The following is an 18578-nucleotide window of genomic DNA, read 5'->3' as shown; positions in this document are numbered from 1 at the left end:
GATCAACAGACTAGAATGAAGAATCCAGAAATAGACCCATACACATATGTTTAACTGATTTTCAATAAACATGCCAAGGTAATACAATGAAGAAAGGATAGTCAGTCTTCAACAAATGATTCTGGAAAAACTGAATATCTACATGCAAAAAATGAACCTCAACCCTTACCTTTTACTATATATAAAAATTAACTGGAAATGGGTCAGACCTAAATGAAAGAGCTAAACCTATAAAAATTCTAAAAGGCCTGACCAGGCGGTGGTGCAGTGGCTAGAGCATTGGACTGGGACTCAGAGGACCCAAGTTGAAACCCCAAAGTCGCTGGCTTGAGCAAGGGGTCACTTGGTCTGCTGTAGCACCCCAGTCAAGGCACATATGAGAAAGCAATCAATGAACAACTAAAGGGGCCGCAACGAAGAATTGATGCTTCTCATCTCTCTCCCTTCCTGGCTGTCTGTCCCTATTTGTCCCTCTGTCTCTCTCTGGCTCTGTAGCAAAAAAAAAAAAAAAAAAGTCTAAGAGAAAACAGAAAAAACCTATTGACCCTGGATTACGGAAAGACTTCTTAGATAAAACACCAAATGCAAAATCCATAAAAGAAAGAATTGATAGCCTGACCAGGCAATGGCACAGTGGAGAGAGCATCGACCTGGGATACTAAGGACCCAGGTTCAAAACCCTGAGGTTGCCGATTTGAGCGTGGGCTCACCAGCTTGATTGTAGGATCGCCAGCTTGAGCATGGGATCACAGACATGATCCCCTGGTCACTGGCTTGAGCCCTAAGGTAGCTGGCTTGAACCCAAAAGTCTCTGGGTTGAGTCCAAGGTCACTGGCTTGAGCAAGGGGTCACTGGCTTGGCTGAAGTGCTCCAGTCAAGGCATATTTAAGAAAGCAATCAATGAGCAACTAAAATGCCACAACTACGAGTTGATGCTTCTCATCTATCTCCCTTCCTGTTTCTCCCGTCGGTCCTTCTCTCTCTTGCTAAAAAAAAGAAAAAAAGAAAATTGATAAATTGGGTTTCATCAAGATGAAAAACTTCTGTTCTATGAAAGACATTGTTAAGAAAATAAAAAGACAAGCTATGGACTGAAATAATATTTGCGGCCCTGGCCAGTTGGCTCAGTGGCTAGAGCATCAGCCCAGCAGACAGACATCCCAAGTTTGATCCCCGGTCAGAGCACAAATGAGAAGTGAACATCTGCTTCTCTTCTCTTCCCTCTTCCCCTTCTCACTCTCTTCTCCTTTTGCAGTGTTGGCCCTGGGTGCTAAGGATAGCTCGGTTGATTTGAGCAACAGCCCCAGATGGGGCTTGCCAGGTGGATCCCAGTCAGGGCACATGCAGGAGCCTATCCCCCTATCTCCCCTCTTCTCACTTAAAAAAAATACACACACACACACACACACACACACACACACACACACACACACACGTAGGGGGTTCTCGGTTTACAACAAAATTCAGTTCCTAAAACAGTGACATAACCCAAATTTTGGTATAAGTCGAAACACATCCTAGCCTAACATAAACGAAACACTTGCACTTTTAACAGTCCCAAACGGTGTAGGTAAGCGTACTGGGGGGTGCCACCTCCCTCATTCATATGCCGTCTTTCTGTGTATTCTTCCATGCCATGCAACCAAACTAGTTCACACACATAGTTTGTAAGTACAATGCTAATGGCTTAAGCCAAAACACTCATGTCTCAATTTTTTAAAGTTTTTATGGGAGTGTCATAAACTTGAAACATCATGTCGAGACTGTTGGAACCTGAGGACCCCCTGTATGTTGTATGTGTGTGTGTGTGTGTGTGTGTGTGTGTGTGTGTATTTGCTAATCACCTGACAAGGGGCTTCTATCTAGAATACATAAAGAAGTTTTCTTACAACTCAATATGACAAAGAGTCAATTAAAAAAGGCAACAGTTTGGATGGTTCCCCAAAGATAAAAGACGGCAAAAACATACATGAAAATGACACTTCACATCATTAGTCATTAGTAAAATGCAAATTAAAATCACAGTGAACTATCCCTCTAAATCTACTAGAACAGCTAAAACCAGAGGTAGAACTACTGAAACTCTCATACATTGCTGGTGGGAAAGCAAAATTACATAGTTACTTTGGAAGTTTGGCAATTTCTTATAAAGTGAAACAGTTATCCTGTATACAAATGTTTATAGGGGCTCTATTTTTAACAGCTAAAAACTGGAATTAATCCAAATATATTTGACTGCTGAATAGAGAAACAGACTTATGTTCAATACCAGGGAATACTATTCAGCAATAAAAAGGAAGAAACAACTAGTAGAACATGTAAATGAACCTCAAATGTACCTTTTTTTTTTTTTTTTTGCGAGAGAGGGACAGACCGATAGACAAGAAGGGCACCAACTCATAGTTACGTCATTTTAGTTGTTCAATTGCTTCTCATACGTGCCTTGATGGAGGGGCTCAAGTTGAGCCAATGACCCTTTGCTCAAGCCAGCAGCCTTGGACTCAAGCCACCGACCTTGGGCTTCAAGCCAGTGACCTTTGGGTTCAAGCCAAAGACCTTGGGCTCCAAGCCTAAGACCTTGGGCTCCAAGCCAATGACCATGACCATGGGATCGTTTGATGATCCCACGCTTAAGCTGGTGAGCCTGTGCTCAAGCTGGTGAGCCTGTGCTCAAGCTGGATGAACCCATGCTCAAACTGGCAACCTTGGTGCTTTGAACCTGGGACCTCAGCGTCCCAGGTCAATGTTCTATCCACTGTGTCACTACTCGTCAGGCTCAAATGCATTTTAAAAATGAAAGAGGCAAACTCAAAAGACTACATACTATATGATTCCATTTATATGACATTCTGGAAATATTAGAGACAGAAAACTAATCAGTGATTGTCACTGAGGGGTTTGGGGGAAGGGTTAAGTGCAAAGGAGCAAAGGAAACTTTTGAGGGTGATGACAGAAATGTTCTATTGATTGTTGTGGTTATATAAAGTTATGCATTAATCAAAATTCATACAACTACTCTAAAAAGTAAATTTTACTGCATGTAAATGAAAGTTCAGCAAATCTTACTTTTAATAGAAGTATGATACATCCATATAATTATATATTATGAAATAATTCAAAAAATAAGATGGACCCATATGTATCACTAATAGATAATCTCTAACATATACTGTTAGGAGTAAAAAGCAAGATACCAGAACAATAAATACAGTATGTTCCCATTTATGATAATATAGACTATCTCTGGGGAAGGGGTCTAGATACACAGCCTCTGTGCTGTTTGAGTTATTTATTTTTTTAAATCACATGCTTATATTACTTTCAGTTAGAAAAAGTAAGAGATTACATACAGGTCAGGGAAACTCACAGGTGTTTGGCCCAGGGGACTGAGTCACGGAGGCCTGAGAAAACACATGTAAGAATATGGAACATAGTGCCAGATACTTAAAAGGTGCTCAGTAAATAGATGGGGGAATCAAAATACTTGGAATCAATTCAGAGGCAAACCCTGGACAAAGAGAACTCTATCTGAACACCAGATATGCAGCCAGCAGAGCCCCTGTTTCCATAAGGAGCTGATCTTGCCTCACTCCGTTAGAAAAAGGAAAGGAGCATAAAACCCAAATATTCTGGATTTATGTCTGGGCAAGTGGTATCTCAGCATTCCTGTGTGAGTACATCGTGTGCCCTCACCTCAGCCTTCTCAGGGACGGGGAGCAAACCCTTTCCCCAATGAGCAGAGCCCACCCTGAGGGCTCCTCCGGTGGTCCCAGTGCTATATCCTGACTCCCAGAGGATCCTCACAGCCTTTTCTCGACTTCCTCCAGGTCAGACACTCCCACAACTTTCTGAAGGAACAAAATGACCCTGACAGTCTCACTGCACTCCAGGCTGCAGACAAGCCGATCTCAGCATGTCAGGCCTTTCTCCACACTAAAGCTTCAGGGAAAAAAAACCAAAAGTAGAAGGCAGATAGTAACCGAAGCAGTTCAGCAGAATTTGGTAAAGGAACTACCAGGGTCTGGCCCAGCTTTTATCAGCAAGGAAAACCAGGAGTCCAGAATGCAAAACGACAGAGAGAGAAGGCACAGCATGGCCAGCCTCAGCAACTCCTCTTTGGTCCTGCTTTATGTGGATACGCCTCTCCCAGCTTCCAGAAAGCTTGGCGACCGATACTGTCTGGGGCTCCTGTGCTGGACAGCCTTGTCGGGCTGCCTCTGGACACCTGGCTTCCACATGGGTTCTACCGGCCTGCTCCTCCTCCACAGAAACAAGCTATGCTGGTAGGTGAGCAAGGGGTAAGGTTTAGCAAGGACTGAGGTGGGAACTAACTAAAAGCAAAGCCCTTTCCGGGTGCCCACAGGGTCGAGGACACAGAGGGGAAGTTATAACAGAATCTTGTTTTCTCTGGAGCACATCACGTGTTTCTGACTTGGGCGCCCCGGATCCGGCAGGCATCTAGGGGTGGGAAGACAGAGAAGCACTTACCGGGGGAAGATGGCCGTCATCAAGGCTGAAGCATAGCCAGGCTTGCAAGCTCCTTCTGAAAAGTTTGCGTACTTTGTGGCTAACTCCGCAGGCCTATGGGAAGAGAAGGAAAGTCACAGCTTGCCAGGCACTCAGCGGTCAGTGGGCTATTAGTTTATGAAGGGCTGTAGGTGTTTAAACCCTGAATGAAGCTTCATTCCCTACAATTAACACTTAAGTTCCTCTTCCACACCAAAGCATCAGGGGGGCAAAACCCCTCCAAATTAAAAAACCCTAAAGGAACAGGTAGAAAAATAAGCAAGGCCTGTCTGTGGAATTTGGTAAAAGGAACTCACTGGCTTTAAATTCTTTGCAGTGCCGCTGATACCAAGGAAACCAGGAACTCCATCCAGGCTCACACGGGGAGAGTGGAGCCTGGAGATCTGAAGAGAGAGCAGCTCAGGCTTTGAGAAAGTCAGCAGCACCGTCCTCTCAACAGCCCTTCTATATTCCTACACATCCAGCCACATCTGCCTGGATTCTCTCCAGCCAGTGGGAACCACTCACGGTGCCCTGAATATAGATCCTACATATATATATGTTGGGGCTATTACTATAACTATTAGATGTTTAGCTGAGAATGCTCTCATACTCTTCTATTATTTCTGCCTAGAATGTTCTTCCTTGTCCTTCTTCACTTGGCTATGCCTACTGGTTTTTCAAAACTAAGCTCAGATGTCAATTCCCTGACCTCCAGACTGGGCTAAGTGCCTTCTCTATGCTCCTATAGTCCGCCCCACTGCCACCCACATTACATGCCTGCCCCCATCCATACTTGCTATACTGTGCTGCAATTGTTGGCAGTATGTCTCCCTCTTTATTCTGTAATTTCCTGAGCTCAGAGTCTGATTTAACCCTGTACCCCCAGTACTGCACACAGAGATGGGCCAAACAGAAGACCCTATAATTTTTATGAAGGAGCAAAGTGACCCTGACAATCTCACTGTACTTGGACTGGAACCAAGACAATCTTGGGAACCCACAGGTCAGAGATGGCTGAATATCTTCCAGAAGACTTGTGTGTTCCGGCCCTGGCTCTACTGCTGTGTGACTGTAGTCAAGTCACCTCACATCTTTGGGCTTCATGACCTTATGTGTTCAATTTGTGGCTGGAGAAGTCTAGAGAATCCATAACGAAAGAATAGGACACATTTGCCTGACCAGGCGGTGGCACAGTGGATGGAGCGTTGGACTGGGATGCGGAGGACCCAGGTTCAAGACCCCGAGGTTGCCAGCTTGAGCGCGAGCTCATCTGGTTTGAGCAATGCTCACCAGCTTGGACCCTGAGGTCGCCAGCTTGAGCAAGGGGTTACTCGGTCTGCTGTAGCCCCACAGTCAAGGTACATATGAGAGAGCAATCACTGAACAACTAAGGTGTCACAACGAAAAACTAATGATTGATGCTTCTCATCTCTCTCCGTTCTTGTCTGTCTGTCCCTATCTATATCCCTCTTTCTGACTCTCTATCTCTGTAAAAAAAAAAAAAAAAGACTAGGATACATTCAGTGACTGCTGGGGCTGGAGGCCCTGCACGCAGGAGCACCTGAGGAAGTCCTAGCTGGTTGCCAGTTCCAGGTTCTGACCTCCCTGCCTCTACTCTTGGTCCTGCTGCTGAAACTCTGATCACTCTGATGTCCAGCTGCTCTACTGTGCTGGGGCCCTTTGGCAAGTTTTCCCTCAGCGCTGCCTTCTCCAGGGACTGGGTAGGGTCATATAAGGTGGTGTGGGGGTCGGTGGGGCCGGCACCTGTACCCGATGGCTGGAAACCATGATGCCACTGCCTACCATGTATCACGTGTGATTCACTCATGTACCTCTGAGGGCCTAGCCCAGGGCTTCACACAGAGAAACTAACTGCTCTGTGAATTTAGACAAACTCATCTGTAACCATGTGCAATTTCTTCTAGAAATCTACATTTTTTTCAGCCTTCCCTACCAATTAAATGTAAAGCCTGAAATGCAAAAGCAAATGCCGAGTGACAAGCCAGAACTGGGACTTTATTTGGTAGGCAAAAGAAAGTCAAAGGCTTAACAAGAACATTTACACAACAATATTTTCTTATGTAAACAACTATTTCAGAAACAAAATATCGACTTTAGTTCAATTACCAAACTTACTAGAAGCTTTTGGACTAGGCACAGTGATTAAAACAGATTTTTTTCAGTTACTCCTCTCAATAGCCAAGTGAGTAGGAGCTACTAATTATTAATTTCCACACAAGCTCAGAAAGGTGAAGAGACTTATCCAAGATCATAAAGCTCATAAGCGGTAGATACTGGATTTGAACCTGTTTCTAACACCAATGCACGGCACTGCCACCACCGCGGATCACAGTAACTGCCCTCTGCGAGGGAAGCAGAGCCGGGGAGCCCAGCAGGGCTCAGTGCAGCCGGGGATGGGGCAGAGCAGAGGGTCAAGAACAGGCGTGGGATTCAAATAATTTAAAACCTGGTTTTCTGCACTAATGACCCTTTTAAATATAAAAAAATGAGACACTTAAAGGTAGCTTATTATTTCATGCATTTGATATTTAAATAAGAATAATAAAAGAGGTATACAAAACTAGATTGCTATAAGAGTTTAAAAATATTAATGAAAAAATATTAATACCTGAAAAAAAGCAATAAAACTGTCATTTAAGATATTTCCACATTGCTTCTTGATTAGCATCCTCACTTGTAATTTTTTCACCTATGGATGGAATGAACATTACTACAAGTGCTTAGAATATGCTGTTGCGCAGATGAACGTTAAAAAGGAGTAAGGAATGTAAATTTGTGATTTCCGCTGTCCAGGTGCCCACCTTAGAGAGAACCCTGATTACAAGTGCCATTTTAACAACTGGTTCGCCAAACTCAACAAAAAACTATGTATCAGTTCTGCTGAACCCATGCGAACTGGCTGAATCCACCACTGGTTAAGAATATATATATGAGCAGTGTGAAGCTCCATGAGTCCCTCTATCCTGTTTCCCAATCCCCCCGCCCCCACCTGCTTGCCTGCCTTATACAGTGCGTTCCTACAGTCTCTGAATCCAGGAAGTTTCACAAAGAAGATGAAAGGTGAAGGCAGTTGCTTCTTTAATACAGGGCATTGCAGAAATACACGTACAATAAGAGACAAACCTTTGGCCCCACTCTTTCCTGTCTAGTTTACACCATCAACGTTTGGCAAGGTGCTTCAAGAATAAGGGCTATGAGACAGTCAGGGTCCAACGACTCAGGTAACCTATACTGGAGAAGGAGCACTGGCACGCTGGAGCATGGGGAGCCAGCACCCAGCAGGAACGGTTCTTCCATGGCATGGCAAGGTAGTCACATATCAAGGATAAGCCGCTCTAAATCATCCCCCCCCCCCATTCAGAAAGCAACAGTAACTTCAAAAACACACAGTCCTGGGTACAGTGGTCCAGTCAAGTTATTACCAAATTAAAATGCCTTATACACGGCCTCCTGATTATCCCAGTGGGAGAAGAATAGGGGGAGTGTTGAGGACTCTGAGTCATACGGCAGGCTGGGACCTCTGGGGCAGTTAGCGGTCAAAACCACTAAGATTAACAGTCGCCAACACCCTCCGGCCAGAATAGTTAGTTTCTCTAAGGCGCTCACACTCCAAATGCCAGGAGGCCCCCACAGATGTCTGATCAAATCATTCAGCCCTTGTTCTTCTCAAACTCTGCAGCTGGCCTTTCATTTTGGGAGAGTTAGCATTTCAACCAGTAAGAGCATCCATTGTCCTATAAACGTGACTACCAAGCCCCTGGGGTGAAGAGTGTAAACCACTGCACTCTCAAGAGGAAATCCAGATGGACGCACTGGAATCCAAAAGAAGGATCCAGACTTCCATTCCTCTACCTCACTAGAAGCACTGAGTTTAAAGGATCAGGCCAAGCAATGGGTTGTAAATGGGAAGAGTGTAGGATCTGGAATCAGAAACATTCTCAGAGGACACTGGAAAGCTGTGTGACCGTGGACAAGTGATGGAAAGTCTGATCCTCAGCTTCCTCATCTACAAATGGGGACCACTCAATTCCCAGGGATCCTGGGGGGATGTGATGAGAAAGCCCATTTGCAGGGGCTGGTTGTCTTCTAGAGCAGTAGTTTTCAACCTTTTTACATCTGGAGACAGGTGAAAATAAAATTATTTCGGGGACCACTAAGGCAGAAATCACCCTGAGCATAAACTAATTTGAATAAGATCACTGGGTCTATAATCTTCATACCACACCAGGGTGGTTAACTCTTTTGTGGACCGGCACAAAATTTTTGGCAGACTGGCACTGGTCCACAGACAGGCAGTTGAAAACCACTGCTCAAGAGCACCACAAATGTAACATGAAAAGTGAGTGGCAGAGGCAGGCAGCCATGGAAGCTTTGAACACTTGGTTTATGTTTAGATTCTGCCACAGAAAAGAGTCACTGAATGATTGTGCACACTGGCATAGTGCACTGATCAACGTATGCATTTTAAGAATCAACATTTGGGAGGTGAGGAGTAGTACTGCAAGAGGCTGAAAGGGATAGTCCACGTGGCAGAAAAAATAATCAAGAGAGAGTGTGATGCCTCAGTTGCCAAGGGAAGGAAATCTCTCAAGAAGGACAGAGGGGCCTGACCAAGTGGGTGCATGGTGGATAGTGTCAATGTGGATGCTGAAGACCCAGGTTCGAACCCCCAAGGTTGCTGGTTTGAGTGTAGACTCACCAGCTTGAGTGCAGATCGCTGGCTTGAGTGTGGGATCATAGACACGACCCCACGGTCATTGGCTTGAGCCCAAAGGTCGCTGGCTTGAGCATAAGGTCACAGCTCAGCTGGAGCCTCCCAGACAAGGCACATATGAGAAAGCCATCAATGAACAACTAAAGTGCCGCAACTATGAGTTGATGCTTCTCATCTCTCTCTTTTCCTGTCTGTCCCCCCCTCTCTCTCACACACACACACACAAAGGACAGAGAGACTAATTGTGTAAAACATTTCAGTAGGTCCGGTGTGGCCATAGGATTGACAGCTGGATTTGGCAACATGAGTTACTCCTAACCTTGCGAAGAGCTGTTTCACTGGAAGGTGGTGCAAAATGCTGATTTCATTGGGGTTAAGAGGAAACAAAAAGAATTGGAGTCATGGAATATAAATTATTTTTAGGAGTTTTGCTATAAAGGGAGACAGAGAAATGGGGCAATAGCTAGAAGAAAGAATCAAGGAAAATATGTTGTTTGAGAATAGAAAATACTTTAGCATGTTTATAAGCTGCTTAGAATAAGAGAAAAACTCACGATGCAGTGGAGCTGGGAGAGCTGTAGGAGAAATGTCTGAGTAGATGAGGGGAAAGGATCTAATACCAAAGAGAGTTGGCTTTGGCTCTGCTTACCCTACCCTGCCATGACTACCTCTTCATCTTGCAACGTTCAGTTTAAGCACCACTTCCTTTATGAAGCTTTTCATGATTATTTCCCTTCCCGAGTAGAACCAACCTATTTGCCTGTGGACCCCATTTCACCTAGAGCTGACTTTCACCTGTAGCTTGCTCATGTGTTCCTGCACTGTCTCTGTTCCATCTCCTTCCTCTCCTTCCTCTCATTCATTCTTTCATTCATTCATTCATTCATCCATTCACTCAACAAATATTTAGAGACAACAGAGTACTCTGCTTGGATCTGTATCCTGACTCTATCTCTTACCAGCTGTGCGACTTTGGGCATTTTATTTAATTGCTCTGGGCCTTAATTTCCACATCATTAAAACTGGGATTATACTAGTACTTACTTTATAAAATTGTTGTGAAGATTATGCTGATAATAAAGTGCTTAGTACAATGCCTCATATATAGTTTCTTTTCCAAAACATGTTTACTGTGACAGTCTCATTGTTATGTGCCAGACGTTGGCCTGGGATTAGGGATACAGTGATGACTAAGGACATAGTTGTGGCCTACCATTTGTTACACTGAAGAGTAACTGTTCATTTAAATACCTTTTTTTTTCTAAACCATAAAAATTGAGCATAGTGCATAGCATGAAGCACCCATGCATAGCAAAGTATAAAAAATGTCTGTCGGACTGAATCCAATTGGTTACCTTGACTTGGAAAGTTAATTAACAGGAAGTATGAGGAAGAGGTGGTGATGGCTGGGGAAAATAGAGAAGGGACTTTTTTTGGGGGTGGGGGTGAGGACAGGGAACTTTAACAGTTATTCCTGAGGACTCTATAGATCAGTGATGGGCATCTTGTGACCAACTGTCTAGTTTCTAGGACTCTCTCAAAGAGGACTGGACTGACCCAGGTCAGCCCCCTACTATGCCCCCTCCCTCATTCCATGTGCTAGTTTACTATGTAGAGGTCAAGGAACTGATTGTGAAAATGAAATAAGACCAAGTAAGATATCTAGCACAATACCGGGCAAATAATAGTTAATAAACATTAGTTCCTTTTTAAGCAAATATAGCAACTTAGAGGTGGCCAATATTACTGTGCTGTGAGGACCTGCGTGAACACAGATAAGAAGCCTGAGCACAGAGCCCCCCCTCGCCCCCCACTGCTTCTTCAGTTCTATCCGCTCTCATCCTCCTAACGAACATGCTTTTCTCCAATTGCTAGACGTTTGTTTCCGGAACAATGACATGCCTTGGGAAATGAAAGCTGCAGCTTAGGTTACGTTCAATAATCCTATTCTGTCATGAAGCATTTTTATTTTAAGTTTTTACCTGAAATAGCCTTTATGTAAGAAAAATTACTTAATATTGCCACAGATTCTTTTAAGCTCCAAGATGGAAACTTTCCTTTTTTTTTGTATTTTTCCGAAGTGAGAAGCAGGGGGGAGGCAGAAGGTCAGACTCCTGCATGCGCCCGACTGGGATCCACCAGGCATGCCCACTAGGAGGCGATGCTCTGACCATCTGGGGCGTTGCTCTGCTGCAATTGGAGCCATTCTAGCGCCCGAGGTGGAGGCCATGGAGCCATCCTCAGCGCTCGGGGCCAACTTTGCTCCAGTGGAGCCTTGGCTGCGGGAGGGGAAAAGAGAGACAGAGAGACAGAGAGAAAGGAGAGGGGGTAGGGTGGAGAAGCAGATGGGCGCTTCTCCTGTGTGCCCTGACCAAGAATCAAACCCAAGACTTCCACAGGCCGGGCGACGCTCTACCACTGAGCAAACCAACCAGGGCCTGGAAACTTTTCTTCTTGAGAACAATTTTATCTTCTCTGCCTCTCTCCTCCAACCCCATTACCCCATTATTACAGATCTGCAGGCTCTTCCTGTAATATTAAGAGTCTCTCCACTCACATTTGGGGTGTTGTTGATCCATCCTACCCTGAGTATCACTGACCCTTTGCTCTTTGTGAACTCCAAAGCAGACTTGGGCTTCTATACAGTTTTTGCCCCACTTACAGTGATTTATGATAAACTTGGCAGCACCCTCTCATGTCCTTTCATCACTTTAAGAGAAAAGGAACTGCTTGATGTGAACAATCTGGAATTTGTGGTATTTCTCGGCTCCGAAAGCCTTGCCTTTCAGCTCTTGGTGCTGGGCACAGCAATATGTTTTCAACACACAAGGCTACTCTACTGTTTGATCAGTGATTCCAGAGCTGACATTACTGCAGTTTAACTGTCTCCAGAGTCTTGTGATTAACTTTATTTTGACTGGGAGGATGCTCTCAGTAAGCTCTTGCAAACACTTGAGCCTGAGCTGTATAGGCAGTTCTCACAGACTCCACCAGGGATCTGTTGTGACTGCTCCAATTCAATTTTGTTTCTTAAAACTACAACAAAAAACCTCTTTCTAGGTGGTAGTGAAAAGAACAAGGAAACTAAGATTTACTGAGTATAAACCATGTGCCAGAGGGTTGACCTAAAAACCTAATTTAGCTTTACAATTATCCCTTATGACAGGATAGCCCTTAGACCCAGGCATACAGGGTTGAAAGAGACCCAGAAGACATAGTTGGAAGATGTGCTGTTCTATGTTTAAACTATAAAATTTCAAGTGATAAATTCTGATAGGGATTGCATTGAATCTGTAGACTGCTTTGACTAGTATGAAAAAAACTTTTTTAGTATGAACATTTTAACAGTATTGATTCTTCTAATCCATGAGCATGAAATATCTTTGCATTTGTGTCTTCTTCACTATCTTATAGTTTTTAAATTTTTTATTTATTAATTTTAGAGAGGGAGTAAGGGAGAGGGAGAGAGACAGGAATATCGATCTGTTCCTGCATGTGCCCTGACTGGGGATCAACCCACAACCTTTGTGTATCAGGACAACGCTCTAACCAATCCAGCTCTCTGGCCAGGGCAAGGTCTTACAGTGTATGGCTCTTTTGCCTCCTTAAATTTATTCCTAGGTTATTTTATTCTCTTTGATGCAACTGTAAATGGAATTATTTTCTTAATTTCTCTTTCCGATAGTTCATTCTGATAGTGTATAGAAATGCAACTAATTTTTGTGCACTGATATTGTATCCTGCAACCTTACTAAATTTCATAGTTCTAACAGTTTTATGGTGGAGTCTTTAGGGTTTTTTATATCCTGTCATCTGCAAATACAGATAGTTTTACTTCCTTTCTTTTGGACTGGTGTGCCCTTTATTTCTTTTTCTTGCCCAATTGTTTTGGCTAGGACATCTAGTACTACAATGGATAAAAGTGCCTAGAGTGGGCATCCTTGTCTTATTCCTAATCTTAGAAGAAAAACTTCCAGCTTTTACCACTGAGTATGATGTCAGCCATGGGCTTGTCATATATGGGCTTTTTTATGTCGAAGTATGGTTCCTCTATACTGACTTTGTTAAGAATTTTTACGATGACTAGAAATTAAATTTTGTCAAATACTTTTCTCCATCTGTTGAAATAATCATATAATTTTTATCCTTCATTTAGTTAATGTGCTGTATCACCCTGATTGATTTGCAAATACTGAATAACTCTTGTATCCCTAGAATAAATCCCACTTGATTATGGTGTATGATCCTTTTAAAAATGTTGAATTCAGTTTGCTAAAATCTTGCATGTGTTCATCAAGGATATTGGCCTGTAATTTTCTTTTCTTGCAGTGTCTTTGGTTTTGGTGTCAGGGTAATGCTGGCCTTGTAAAATGAGTTTGAAAGTGTTCCCTCTTATTCTATTTTGTGGAAAAGTTTGAGAAGTATAGTATTAATTTTTCTTTAAATGTTTGGTAGAATTCACCAGTGAAGCCATCTGGTCCTGGACTTTTATTTTTTGGGAGGTCTTTGATTACTAATTAAATTTATATGTTTTCTGCATACTCTGGGTAAGACTTGCATTTGTGGCCATCATAAATAAAACACAGTCACAACCTCTGCATGTTACTGGGAGCCAGTATTTAGGGGCAGCATGAAAGATAAGGCTAATGTGGTGTTGTGAGTAATGACATAACCAGCATGAAATAAATGGTACTGAAGAACTGAAGAGACAGTACAATCTATATTGGTTCTATAAAACAGGTCCCAGAGAACCATGGGACTGTGAGTAATAAGTCTTTTTGTGGTAGAAGATCTGAAATTAGCCAGGAATGATGCACTTGAAAATAAAAACCACAAAGAGATGGTTCCTGAATGTGAACAAAAAAGATGGTGTCTAGATTACTATGAAGAACCTTCATGTACATTGATTGGATAATAAACTAATAAATAAGTATCTCTTCTTTCCTCATTGTTATAAATCCTAATCAATAAATCATTACATCTTACATGGATCCATCAACTTCTTTATACTTTATGCCTTACAAAAAGTATTTAGCCAGTACGTTGTGGCACTTTAGTTGTTCATTGATTGCTTTCTCATACGAGCCTTGACTGGGGGTTCCAGTTGAGCCAGTGACCCTTTGCTTAAGCCAGTGACCTTGGGCTTCAAGCCAGCCACCATGGGGTCACTTCTGTAATCCTATGTTCAGTGGGGGACACTGCACTCAAGCTGGTGAGCCCACACTCAAGTTGGATGAGCCTGCACTCAAACCAATGACCTGGAGGTTTCGAACCTGGGTCCTCAGCATCCCAGGTCAATGCTCTATCCACTATGCCACCACCTGGACAGGCTTATTCTCATTTTTGACAAGAGAAATTGATTCTAAAACAAGCCCTTGCTTTTTTGTTATTAAGAGCAATGGGCTTAAAGGTAAAAAGACTGGAGTTTAAGTAACTAACTCTTCCTCTTACTAATTGTGTAATCTCAAGTAAAAGATAATTGGTTTCCTTAATTCTTTATTTTTTTAAATTAAGTGAGAGGTGGGGAGGCAGAGAGACAGACTCCCACATGTGCCCTGACGGGGATCCACCTGGTAAGACCTCTACTAGGGCGATGCTCTGCCCATCTAGGGCTGCTGCTCCATTGCTCGGCAACCAAGCTATTTTTGCACCTGAGGTGAGGCCAGGGAGCCATCCTCAGTGCCTGGGGCCAACTTTGCTCGAACCATTCGAGCCATGACTATGGGGGCAGGGGTGGAGAAGCAGATGGTTGCTTCTCCTGTGTGCCCTGACCGAGAATCAAATCCGGGACTTCCACATGTCAGGCTGACGCTCTACCACTGAGCCAGCTGGCCAGGGCCCTCTTTAACTCTTTAAATAGCTATTATAATACACATTTTATAGGACTAATGGAAGATCAAATGATTTCCTGCAACAATACAGGTCAGAGCATTCTTTGAAAGGTTGTACAAATGTCAGTTACTGTTCCTACTGTTTTTTAATATTTGACTTCAGCTTTTATAGCCTCTAGATCATCTGAATTATCATCGTTTCACAAATTTAATGAGGAAAAAAACTCCCTTTTATTTTTCTTACTTGGATTATTCTCCCAATTCACTTGGCTGCCTCCAAACTTCTGCCTGACAGCTAGGAACAGAAAGAGGGGCCTGTGAAATGAGGCCAACATCACATAAACAGGGACGTATCTTCAACTGGCATGCCAGTACCTATCTAAGCCCAGTGAATAAATCTACTGGCCCTGAGAGCAAGGTCACGTCATTTCCATGATTTCCAGATAACATTCTCCATAATTCCACTAAGTCCAAGCTTCTCAAATAGACTCACAGTCCAGGGTTATAAAAAAGGCAGAGTACTCAAAGATACAGCACACAGAGCATCTTCCTGGAGTATCAAATTTACTTGAAGAGATGGGGAAGAATGTATAAATATTAAAATAACACACATGTATTATGGAACAGAATGTAAAACACTTTCTAAAATTAAAAAAATTTTAAAGGTATATGCTGCCTGATCCGGCGGTAGCGCAGTGGATAGAGCGTTGGACTGGGACACAGAGGACCCAGGTTCAAAATCCCAAGTAATCAATTAACAACTAAGGAGACTACAGAGCCACAACGAAGAACTGATGCTTCTCATCTCTCTCCCTTCTTGTCTGTCTGTCCCTATCTGTCCCTCTCTCTGTCTCTGTCACACACACACACAAAGATATATGCTGTAGTGGGTTGGTGTGCAGTGTATACTCCTTCTTCTCTAGGGGTAAGTTTCAGAAGGGGATCTTCCCCTCAAGGAGCTTGTATTCTAGTAAACAAGATAGGTAAGAAAATAAAAGTATAAGTAGCCCTGCCTGGTAATTCAGTTAGTTAGAGCATCATCCTGATACATCAAGGTTGTGGGTTTGGTCCCTGGTCAAGGCACATGCAAGAATCAATCAATGAATGCTAAATAAGTGAAACAACAAATCCATGTTTCTCTCTCTCCTTTCCTTGCTCTAAAATTAATAAATAAAAATAAAGAACCACCAGTGAACGCATAAATCTCTCTCGCACCTCCCCATCTTCTTTTTCTCAAAAATTAATTTTAAAAATAGTATAGGCACAACCAGAGTTAAGCACAGGGCATCAGAGTACAGAGATGAGGCAGTTAAAGTGGCCTGGGAGATTAGACAGGCATCTTGATGAGGTGATGTCAAGAAAAGAGGGTGGAAGGACATTCTCAGTAGAGGATAAGAGACATGCAAAGGCCCAACAAGGGCCAGGCCTATTGGGGAACTGCAAATACTTTAGCACTGACAGAACAAAGTATGTGACACCAGATCATGGTCTTGCTACCAGGACAAGAAGTCTGGACTTTCGGTTGTAGGCAATGAGGAGTCACTGAAGGGTTTTTATGCAGAGCAAATGATATGCACTAGTCCTAGAGAAAAATGAGAGGCTTGGATTGAGGGGTGACAGTGGATATGGAGAGGAAGGAAACTTTAAGAGCTTTGGGAAGCAAAATAATGTAATAGTAAGTGGAAGAATGTAAACATCACTATTTAGCAATACCAGAGTGTTTTCTTTTTTATTTTTATACATTATCTAGCTTTCTTTGATTTCTTTCATCAGTTTTGCAGTTTTCCATATATGTGTGTGTGTTTTGTTAGATTTACACCTAAGTATTTTTTTTGTGTTAATGTAAATAATATTGTGGGTTTTTCTTTTTTTATTGAATTTATTGGGGTGACTGATTAACAAAATTATATAGGTTTCAAGTATAAATTCTATAGTATTGTTTTTATTTCAAATTCTAATTGTTCATTTGCTGGTGTATAGGAAAGCAACTGACATTTGTATATTAACCTTGTATCCTGCAACTTTGCTATAATTGCTAATTAGTTCCAGGAGTTTTTGCCAATTCTATAAGATTTCCTACATAGACAAGTATATCATCGGTGAACAAAGACAGTTTTTATTTCTTCCTTCCCAATCTCTGCCTTTTCTTTCCTTTTCTTATTGAATTAGTTAGAGCTTTAAATATAATGTTGAATAAAAGTGGTGAAAGGGAACATTCTTGACTTTCCCAGTCTTAGGGGAAAAGAATCTAGTTTCTAATCAGTAAGCGTGACGTTAGCAGCAGATTTTTTGTAGGTGTCCTTTTTTTTTTTTTAGCGAGAGAGAGAGATGGATGGAGAGACAGAGACAGAAAGACAGAAAGGGGTTCAAATTAGAGATCTTGAGATCATGTCGATGACCCCACACTCAAACTGGGGACCCAGTGCTCAAGCTGGTAAGCCCATGCTCAAGCTGGCGACTTCATGGTTTCAAACCTGGGACCTCAGTGTCCCAGGTTAATGTTCTATCCACTGTGCCACCACCAGTCAGGCAGATTCAATTTCTTTAATAGATATATGTTGTTGGGAAAACGGCTGTGTTAGGCTTGCTTGCTGGTATACCGGCTGCAAGCACTTTGCTTGATGAGTGTTATGAGCACATGGCAGAGGCACATGTGCATAGCCCATGTAAGACTATGGGTGCTTGCACTCAGGGGGACTGTGGATGGCGGATTATGGATTGCCTTCCCGCCACTGTGAGGGCCCATTTTTTGCTATTTCTTTGCCTGAGAAGAGGTTTTCCCCTGCTCGTTTGCTTGTCCACTGTTGCAAGAATATTAAACAGTAATGGCCCAACGCTTTCCAGCTCCTCAGTTTCTCTACCGTCTGCCCAAATCCAATGTGAACTGAACCGGCCTGGCCTCAGCCACTGGCATTACATCTGGTGTAGAGGGCAGGATTCACAGCAGGTAGGAATGGAGCTGCTGACACCCTTGAAGGGTGGAATAGAGGAGTGGTTGTTTCTGGTGGCACTCCTATTGGGAACCTTGGGCTGAGCATTTTTTACAATCCTGTGAGAAGAAACTAAGAGCTCTGTGTGTGAGGCTGCACAAGGTTGAGAGCTCCAGGGTGGGCTGGAGACTGAGCAGCAATGATGGCGTGAACTACAGCGAGCACTGGAGAAGGAGGCCAACTGGGTTCAAGAGCTGCAGTGTGAGATACAGGCTGAGCACCAACAGAGCCTGGAACTGGAACAATCTCTGGAGAAGGAGTTTATGAGCTCATTTGCCCTGGAAGTGAAACGCTGGCACCAGCAGCTGTTGGAGAAACAACTGTGGGTACAAGAGCTCGAGCTTCAGCTTCAGGCCAAGAGCTGGCAGCTACAGGAGCTGAAACAGTCTCCGAAGCAGCATCTGTGCCAGCAGAGTAGCTCTGAGTTGGTGGGAGCAGGTGTTTCCAAATCCTCCTCTTCTGAGTGGGAAGCTCAGGCTGAAACTGTCATCTGCAGACTGGTGGTTGCCCAGA

The 18578-nt window shown here is 43.2% G+C and overlaps 1 protein-coding gene across 6 annotated transcripts in view; it reads right to left on the bottom strand.

Annotated features, from left to right (window-relative positions):
- ST3GAL3 (ST3 beta-galactoside alpha-2,3-sialyltransferase 3) overlaps window positions 1-18578 on the bottom strand; it is a 212589-nt gene that overhangs the window by 83814 nt on the left and 110197 nt on the right. For all 6 annotated transcript variants that reach the window (XM_066376093.1, XM_066376094.1, XM_066376095.1 and 3 more), the window contains one exon: window positions 4489-4581. In XM_066376093.1, coding sequence (XP_066232190.1) covers window positions 4489-4581 — 93 coding nt within the window. The remainder of the gene's footprint in view (window positions 1-4488; window positions 4582-18578) is intronic.

Source organism: Saccopteryx leptura, chromosome 3, assembly GCF_036850995.1.
Source record: "Saccopteryx leptura isolate mSacLep1 chromosome 3, mSacLep1_pri_phased_curated, whole genome shotgun sequence".
NCBI classification, from domain to species: Eukaryota; Metazoa; Chordata; class Mammalia; order Chiroptera; family Emballonuridae; genus Saccopteryx; species Saccopteryx leptura.
The sequence above is the reverse complement of the archived record's forward strand: the minus strand, read 5'-3'. Positions and strand labels throughout refer to the sequence as shown.